Source organism: Pleurodeles waltl, chromosome 1_1, assembly GCF_031143425.1.
Source record: "Pleurodeles waltl isolate 20211129_DDA chromosome 1_1, aPleWal1.hap1.20221129, whole genome shotgun sequence".
In the NCBI taxonomy this organism is placed as follows: domain Eukaryota; kingdom Metazoa; phylum Chordata; class Amphibia; order Caudata; family Salamandridae; genus Pleurodeles; species Pleurodeles waltl.
In genome coordinates, this window is record NC_090436.1 from 410,520,430 (window position 1) to 410,530,013 (window position 9,584).

At 44.7% G+C, this 9,584-nt stretch overlaps 1 protein-coding gene across 1 annotated transcript; it reads right to left on the bottom strand.

The window, feature by feature from the left end:
- Nucleotides 1-268: 268 nt before the first annotated feature.
- LOC138284695 (uncharacterized) lies at nt 269-4,791 on the bottom strand. Its single transcript, XM_069223777.1, has 2 exons — nt 2,452-4,791; nt 269-1,925 (listed from the first exon to the last, which is right to left on the bottom strand). The coding sequence occupies exons 1-2, from the start codon at nt 3,585-3,587 to the stop codon at nt 1,814-1,816; spliced, it is 1,248 nt and encodes a 415-aa protein (XP_069079878.1). The 5' UTR covers nt 3,588-4,791; the 3' UTR covers nt 269-1,813.
- Between the last annotated feature and the right edge of the window lie 4,793 nt (nt 4,792-9,584).

A 9,584-nucleotide genomic window follows, 5' to 3' on the forward strand; every position in this document is an offset into this window, starting at 1 on the left:
GGGGATTGGTCAGCTACATAGGTAAGCACCTATCAGGGGAGGGCTCTGACCTCACTGCTGGCACTGGCCACTCTGATGCCCCTAGAGTGCCCTGCCAACTTGGAATTCAAGATGGCAAAACCCAGGAACACTCTAGAGAAGCTCTGAGCACCACCCCTGGGGTGGTGATGGACAGGAGAGTGCACACTCCCCTTTCCTATGTCCTCTTTCACGCCAGGGCTTGGGGTCCCTGAACCTGTGTAGGCTGGATTATGCAAGGAGGGCACCATCTGTTCCCTTTAAAGCATTTCCAGAGGCTCTGGGAGGCTACCCGTCTGTAGTGCTTTCCTCTTATTTAGTTTCTAAGCACTAACATAACACAACAGAAATGCACTTCTGAGGTCAAAGAAGACTTTTATTGTTATTTTATTCTTCCCCAACCACAATGTTTATGAATGAATGACGAATTAGTAGCTTTCAAGTCCGCGTTAATCAAACAAAATATATCAGTTTGCAATATACACAGCAGGTTATATTTATAAGATATTGAATGCAAAGCAAAACAAATACTTCACCGTGTAGGAACTATTTACAGCTACATCTTTCTAAGGTCTGCAAGCTGAGACCCCTGTCAGCCGCGAGAAAGAGTGTCATCTACCCACACGGGATGCTGGCAACTGGCGCCAAGCTCCAGCACGAGGTCCGGCAGATTCGAATCTGACTCTCTGCAGCCTGTTACATTCGTTACAAAGGTGTGCCCCCTCCTCTCAGACCTGGGAAACTGAGCAAGCCTTTTGGAGACTGGCCAGGTCTCCAAGACTACTCCTGTTCCCAAGCTCAAGGGAAGAGAAACGACGCCCATGTACTCTCTCTTATCAGGTCTAGTCTACTGTGAGAGCAAAACATCTTGGTTCTCTGGTGCAAAAACACAGCTTGGAAAAATACAGAACTCCACGTTAAAGGCAATGGGCAGCTAACCTAAATATCAAATGCAATGTCATGTTAAAGGCAATAGGCAGCTAACCTAAATATCAAATGCAATGTCTAGTGTCATGTCAAAGCCAATAGGCATCTAAGCTGAATACAAAATGCAATATATAATATCATGTCAAAGTCAATAGGCAGTTAAGCTGAATATCATGTCAAAGCCAATAGGCAGAATATCTAATAGCATGTCAAAGTCAATAGGCAAAGTCAATAGGCATGCAATGTCAAAGCCAATAGGCGGCTAGACTGGATACAGCATGTCAAAGCCAATAGGCAGAATACAGAATGTCAAAGCCCATAGGCGGCTAAACTGAAAGCAATGGCTAATGCCATGTCAAAGCCAATAGGCACAATACAGCAACTAATATGCGCAGTGGTGAAACACAAAGTCATTGGTCAAAACAAAACTTTATCAAATAGCAGGACATTCCGCCCTTTGACCAATGAATTTTTGTTTCACATATCTCATATTTCAAACAAACAAAAAAAAACATTATCAGCAAATCAAATTTCAATGATCAAAGCAATCCCTGTAAAGCAATAGAAGTGAATTAACACATTGATCTCATAACCTTTCACATCAGATACATCTACATAGAAAAGACTGGGCAATTTTTTTATTTTTTTTTTTTTCTGAATGAGTCTCTAATTCAACAGTGTTAGCAATTTGATGTGGCATGAGTTCTGCTCATGTAAAGGTGCTCGGTCCACCTGAAAGGTTTTCTGGAAGGTAAGCAAAAGTCAGAGTTCCATACGAGAGGGAAAAAAAAAAAAAAAAACACAGCAAACAAGTTGAACTTGAACTGAAGGCGCAGTTTGCGCAAAATGGATCCATGGTGCTGGCACTTTACTCAGCCAGGTTCAGGTTGGGGATTCGGTCCCTTCCCCGACCCCACACGCACACACCGGAAGGGGGACCACACAGCGCACTCAGGGACAGTGGCGAAACGTGGTAGGATCTGCAAAAGAAACAAGTATGACTTTTCTTGCAAATAACATTTTTCATTTAAACTGCACCCTTCCTCTTTCTTTCCCTGTTTTATAATCAGCAGGACGTTTTTGAGGCCCTTTGTTATATTTTCTGCAGGTTCTGGAGGGTCACTTGGGGCTTCAGCCCACACATCAGTACTGAGGTTTTTATCTGCTGCGCCACAGCTTCCTTTTTCTTGCACTGTCAGAAGGGCTGGGGCAGACTCATTCTTTACCAAACCTCCATTCACTGCATTTTTGTCAAGTTGGGCCATTCTGTCTCCAATTTGTATGAATGAATCAGATTCTTTTCTAGGTATCAGCATAATTTCGATTTTTCCTTGGTAATTTGCAGCAATCACTCTCCCTAAAACCTGATCAATTTGCCATTTCTGTTCTGGTAACTTTCCTCTCCCCAACTGCTCTGTGACTGCTTGCATGACAGATTGCTTTTGTGCGTGCTGCACAATTTTTATCAAATCTAGGGGAATGGGCATCTCTCTCATCTCTGCCCACCTGTAAGTGGCCTTTTCACATTTCTGGGGCACCCACATAGCCATCCCCACTAAGGCAGAATTCTGGGTGAACACTTCTCTCTCTGCATTTTTCTCATTAACATCAGCAAGGTAATTGAACCAGTTAGGTACAAGCCATGTGGCTAAAACATTATCAAAGAACCAAAAATCAGCATAAAAATGACACATCTCACGTAGCTCTTGCTTTAAAATCTGACACACATTATACAACTCTGTTCCTTCTACTGTGCCAGAAAGCAACATTTCAGTCAATGAATCATTAGTAAAACAAACATGCTTTTTATCTTCAGTGGACACGAATTCAAATGGTGCACACAACTTCATTGGTAATTCTTTTATCTGTGGTACTCTAGCCCTGTCTTGCAAGTACCAGATCCATTGTATGATTCTAGCTAGGGGCACTATTTTCTTTCCTTGTTCATGATTTAAATGTACATAAGTATTTCCTTCTTGCACTGCGCAGAAACCTAAAGTCTGCATTATTTCATTTGCCAAATCACAAGCGCGCAGCTGCATATTATTTTTCACAGTGACCATGTACAAAAGTGTTAGGATTTCTCTCAAATGAGGGCTATTCTTTTTCCAAAAATCAAACAAGCTAATGAAACTCGGGGTGTCTTGCTCTAAAATCCTTCGTTTTACTAGTGCATTTTGCAACGTAACTCGTAAATCACATTCTGGTCTCTCGTCCCTGTTATCAGTTAAGGAATGCACTTTGGCTGCCAAAAACCCTGGCTCACACGGAAACTCAATGCAGCTCGGAGCTGTCTTAACCCCCTCATTACTGGAATGGGACAAGAAAGATTCTTCAAAAACAGCCTTTTTATAACTTTCAGTCGGGCTAATTTGCTCACGTAAATTCCTATTTTCATGTTCCAACTGCCTACATTTCTCCTGCATTTCTCTGTAAGCAGATAAAGGTATCCAGACCTTTCTGTCATCATTACTTCCAAAACACACGTTTTCTACATATATACAACGGGAATTATTTCTCAAAACATTATCAGGCCTTTTAGCTACACATGCATTTTCTTCTGTAATTCCCCAAACAGAAAACAATTCACAGTTTTTCTTAGCACCATCAGGCAGTTCATCAACACATGTATTCTCAGACATGGTCTGCCGTGCTACTGTGATTCTCCAAACAGAAAACAATTTCTGTAATTCTCCAAACAACAAAAAACAATTACACTTTTAAAGTGTGCACTTAGAAATCTACTAACTCGTCAAACCCCTTCTTAATCACCTCTTAATGACCGACACCCCACTCCTGGTACCAATTGTAGTGCTTTCCTCTTATTTAGTTTCTAAGCACTAACATAACACAACAGAAATGCACTTCTGAGGTCAAAGAAGACTTTTATTGTTATTTTATTCTTCCCCAACCACAATGTTTATGAATGAATGACGAATTAGTAGCTTTCAAGTCCGCGTTAATCAAACAAAATATATCAGTTTGCAATATACACAGCAGGTTATATTTATAAGATATTGAATGCAAAGCAAAACAAATACTTCACCGTGTAGGAACTATTTACAGCTACATCTTTCTAAGGTCTGCAAGCTGAGACCCCTGTCAGCCGCGAGAAAGAGTGTCATCTACCCACACGGGATGCTGGCAACTGGCGCCAAGCTCCAGCACGAGGTCCGGCAGATTCGAATCTGACTCTCTGCAGCCTGTTACATTCGTTACAAAGGTGTGCCCCCTCCTCTCAGACCTGGGAAACTGAGCAAGCCTTTTGGAGACTGGCCAGGTCTCCAAGACTACTCCTGTTCCCAAGCTCAAGGGAAGAGAAACGACGCCCATGTACTCTCTCTTATCAGGTCTAGTCTACTGTGAGAGCAAAACATCTTGGTTCTCTGGTGCAAAAACACAGCTTGGAAAAATACAGAACTCCACGTTAAAGGCAATGGGCAGCTAACCTAAATATCAAATGCAATGTCATGTTAAAGGCAATAGGCAGCTAACCTAAATATCAAATGCAATGTCTAGTGTCATGTCAAAGCCAATAGGCATCTAAGCTGAATACAAAATGCAATATATAATATCATGTCAAAGTCAATAGGCAGTTAAGCTGAATATCATGTCAAAGCCAATAGGCAGAATATCTAATAGCATGTCAAAGTCAATAGGCAAAGTCAATAGGCATGCAATGTCAAAGCCAATAGGCGGCTAGACTGGATACAGCATGTCAAAGCCAATAGGCAGAATACAGAATGTCAAAGCCCATAGGCGGCTAAACTGAAAGCAATGGCTAATGCCATGTCAAAGCCAATAGGCACAATACAGCAACTAATATGCGCAGTGGTGAAACACAAAGTCATTGGTCAAAACAAAACTTTATCAAATAGCAGGACACCGTCCCATGCCTATAACACCTATTTCCAGGGGGAGAGGGTGTAACATCCCTCTCCCAAAGGAAATCCTTTGTCGTGCCTTCCTAGGCTTGAGGTGTTGAAGCAACAGGAGGGCAGAAACCTCTCTGTGAGGTGGCAGCAGCTGCCTGGAAAACCTCAGAAGGATGTAATGGCATTACAGCAGGTCCTCTAAGGAGCCCCCAGAGTGCATGGAATCATATAACCAATACTTGCAAAACCCTTGGGGTGATGATTACAACATGTTTGATACCAAACATGGCCATATTCAGAGTTACCATTGTGAAGCTGTACAAGCAAGTGACCTATGTCCAGTGCACGCGTAAAATTGAGTCCCCGCACTCATGAAGTCCGGTAAAACGGTTCTGAAGGTCTTGGGGGCAAGGGGGCCTCACACACAGGTACTCTGCACCCAGCCTTCAGGGCTAGAGGGCCTGCAATATGGGTGACTTATAAGTGACCTGGTGCAGTGTAAATGGCAGTGAAAGGGTGCATTCACCATTTCACACAGGCTGCAATGGCAGTACCGTAGAAGCCTTTGCATGGGCTCCCTATGGGTGGCAAAAGAAATGCTGCTGACCATAGGCTGTTCTGGGTACTGCATCTTCTGGGTTTTGCCAACAATGTCAACCCCTACCCTTTCAAAGGGCACCCCAACCACTGGCAGTGGGATCAAGGGGGCTTTTGGGGTGCCACCAGTCTTACCACTGGCTTGGCAAGTGACACAAGAGCGACAAAACTCTTTTGGTCTTCTGAAAGTGAGGCCAGTGAAAGTGAGGGACCAGTCTGTCCCAGGTTTTGCTTTTTCCCAGAGCAAGGGGAACGTCATGTGCTAATTTCAAGAGAAACTCCCTATACTGCAAGGGAATGACCAGTCTCCTGGTACCACCAAGGTTTGGGTCCCTTGCCTCTGTGTATAGGAGATTATTTTCCCAGTACACTATGTGAGTGTCACTGACATCCCCTCCCTCTTGTTTGACAGCTTGCTGTCTTAAACCCTCAAGTGTCGGACAGGTCTGCTGAGCCACACTTAACTCCTCCCTGGCAGGCCCCCTGCACCCAAGAGCTCAGCTGTGTCAGCCTGAAGCTCCTCTGGTGTAGGTTCTGCAAAGGGAGTAGACACCTCCTCCTCAAAAGGGGAATCTTCAGTGGAGGGAGGGATAGTGGGTAACGTTTTACCCTTTCTACCCCTGCTTTTGGGAAGCTCTTGGTCCATTGTTCTAGGATAAAAGTTTCCATGTCCTCTTTGCTTCTTGGCCTGAGCTCTTGTCAAAGCAAAGATATGCCCCAGAGTGCCCAGCATTGCTGCATGAGCCTCCAACTCCACCTCAGCCCAAGCTGAAGCTTGCCTAGTAGACACCCTACGGGTAGGTCTGTGGATACCACAACTTTCTTTGAACCAGTAACCATCCCTCCCCAGTTGAGATCAACAACAGCCATGGGGTGGCTAACAGTGTTATTATGGGCGTCAGTCACTTGGTACTGATGACCAAGTAGGAGTTGCTCAGGGGCTACCAGTTTTCCATCACCATTGTGACCCTGGCACCTGTGTCCCTCAACCTGAACACCATTTATTAGGGATTGTTGCTTGTACTTATCCATATTAAGGGAACAAGCAACAAGGGTGGCAAGGTCAATACCACCATCAGAGACTAAAACAGAATCTGTGGTTTCCCTTACTAAACCAAACCCCACTACATTACCCAGAGTGAGCCCTGCTACACCCTTGGACCGGCTATTTGCAGTGTTGTTTTTTCCACCACCACTGCTATTTCTAGGGGCACTAGTGGAAGCAACGGGGGTTGTGGTGGTGGGAGCTTTGCTGTTTTTCTTTGGACATGTACTGTCACTTGTCCAATGGCCTTTGTTTTTACACATATAACACCAAAGCTTTTTATTCTGTTGGTTAGAAGAGGATTTAGACCCACCTCAGAGGATTTTTGTGGGCCTGATGAACACTTTTGCTTTCTATCTTTGTCCCCACCTTTGTCATGTGACTTACTATCCTTCTTTTTGTCTTTGTCACCCCGTATGAGCTTTGCTGCTGTGTTGCTTCACTCTTCAGAATAACAGAACTATGCACTTCAGGATAGTTTAGGGCACAATGTGAAACAATCACTCTCAAACACCTAAATAAGTAGAATAATCAAGTTTATTTATGGGGCAAGTTCTCATATAGCAAAACTGACCACACTAACATATCATGAAAAATAACATGAGAATAACTGCGAGAATATAAACATTCTGTGATATCATGAAAAATAACATGAAAATAGCTGCAAGAATAAGTGCATATTACGCACACACACACACAATATGCTTAAATGCTTATAAATTGAAAGGCTTCACCGAAAAGAGATTCTGCATCCCTCCGCCATACCAAGCCGGGGAACCCAAATCGGCTGGTGCAGGGAGTCTCGTTCGGGGCAATCAGTCCTCCTGGCTCTGCGTCCAAAGCAGAGGAGAGTTCCTGAGCTAGTCCATACGGGCTCCTGACCTTTTTAGTATTTATTAATGCCCAGGAGTCTTTTCTAGAAAAAGACCCCCTCCTTTACAAATTGTGCAATCGCCGGTACCTTGTTCACCCTTCGAGACGTCTCCTCGGAACGGGCCAGGTTCCCAGAAGAGGGCTCCAAGGTGAAGCTTGCATTCCTCCTTGAGTACAGGCGCATCCCCCTGCCCTAAATGACAGCTCGTGAAATGTAAATAGCGCCCTCTGTACCAGGCAAATGGAGCAAAGCTGAGTTCTGCAGCTTGCAGAAGCTTGTGGAAAAACACAGAACAGTGCTTCACGCACAGAACCAGACTCAACAAAATGGATTTGTGAGCCAATGAAGATGGAGTCGTGAGCCAATGTAAAGTGGAAGCAGAGGCCAATGGTCCATTGTATATTTCTTTGCCCCTACACTGCACCACTGTTCACCTTGCACGTAGTGCATGTAGCAATACAGCTGCTCACCCTTGTTCTGATTCATTTGTCTGCCTTCTTTCCCAATTCTTGGGGAGAAGTTAGATCTGAGTGTACCAAGTATTGCTGTAACAAATCAGACACACAGTTATTCAAAATATGCTCTCTCAAAATTAGATTATATAAGCCCTCATAGTCAGACACTTTGCTGCCATGTAACTAACCTTCCAAATCCTTCACAGAACAGTCCACGAAGTCTATCCAATCTTCTGAAAACTATTTTCTGGTTTCTCTGAACTTAATTCTGTATTGTTCAGTGGTTAAGCCAAATCCATCCAAGAGTGCAGTTTTAAGAATACCATAGTTGTGTGAATCTTCTTTTCTGGCAGTGAGAAGTCTATCCCTCCCCTTGTCAGAAAAGGTGCAATGACAGAATAGCAGCCCACTGCCGTTGAGGGACCATCTGAAACCACTTGTAAATGTCATCCCCCACCTTGTATGGGAACAATCTTATACAAGTTTCTAGAGTCAATGGTGTCCTCCCTAACTCCATAACTCCTGAAACTGCTGCTGCCAACATGGGGATCTAACCCCAACCCCTGCCTTTCCCTTTCCACAGCCAAGGCGTCCCAATCTAGGGCTAGCTGTTGCTGCTGCAGCCTCAGCCTGGTGTGAGAAAGTAGCCTCTTTCTAGCATGGTTACCCTGATTTTATGCCTGCTTGTGAGTGTTTGTCAGTGTGTTTTTACCGTCTCACTGGAACCCTGCTAGCCAGGACCCCAGTGCTCATAGTTAAAACCCTATTTGTCAGTGTGTTTTGCCTGTCTCACTGGGATCCTGCTAGCCAGGAGCCCAGTGCTCACAGTTTGTGGCCTATGTGTGTTGTCAGTATGCTTCACTGTGTCACTGATGTTCTGCTAGCCAGTACTCCAGTGCTCATGCTCTCTCTACTTACCAAATTTGTCACTATAGTTTGGGGACTCCATATTCCTATTTTGATTGGCACATTGGACACCCCTTATAAGTCCCTAGTACATGGTACCTAGGACCCAAGGGCATTGGGGTTCCAGGAGATCCTTATGGGCTGCAGCATATCTTTTGCCACCCATAAGGAGCTCATACAAACCTTTCATCAGGACTACCACTGCAGTCTGAGTGAAATAGTGCCCACACTCTTTCACAGCCATTTTACACTGCACTAAGTAACTGATATGTCACCTATATATCGAACCTTCATTTACTGAAGGCTGGGTGAGAATTTACTATGTGTGAGGGCACCCTTGCACTAGCAAAGGTGCCCCCACGTTGTCCAGGGCCAATTCCCTGGACTTCGTGAGTGCTGGGGTTACAATTATAAGCATGCACTACATATATGTCAATACCTATATGTAGCTTCACAAAGGTAACTCCGAATATGACCATGTGAGGTGTCTAAAATCATGGAATTGTCCCCCAATCCAAATCTGATATTGGTGGGCCAATCCCATGCACCCGGAGGACTCCACCATGGACCCCAGTGCTGCCAAATCAGCTCTCTGAGGTTTCCACTGGAGCCCCAGCTGCTGCCACGTCACAGACAGGTTTCTGCCCTCCTGGGGACTGAGCAGCTCAATCCCAGGAAGACAGAATAATGCATTTCCTTTGGGAGGAGGGTGTTACACCCTCTCCCTCTGGAAATAGGTGTTACAGGTTTGGGGGCGTAGCCTCCCAGAGCCTCTGGAAATGTTTTGACGGGCACAAACAGTGCCTTCCTTGCATTATCCAGTCTACACCGGTTCAGGGACCCCCAGTCCCTGCTCTGGCGCAAAACTGGACAAAGGAAAGGGGAGT

What these genes read in the sequence shown, in the direction of transcription:
- LOC138284695 (XM_069223777.1), bottom strand. Translation starts at nt 3,587, where the DNA reads ATGTCTGAGAATACATGTGTTGATGAACTGCCTGATGGTGCTAAGAAA. An exon ending in TGTGAAAAGGCCACTTACAG is followed by an intron (nt 1,926 to 2,451) that starts GTGGGCAGAGAT and finishes TTTCTTTTGCAG; the next exon opens with ATCCTACCACGTTTCGCCAC.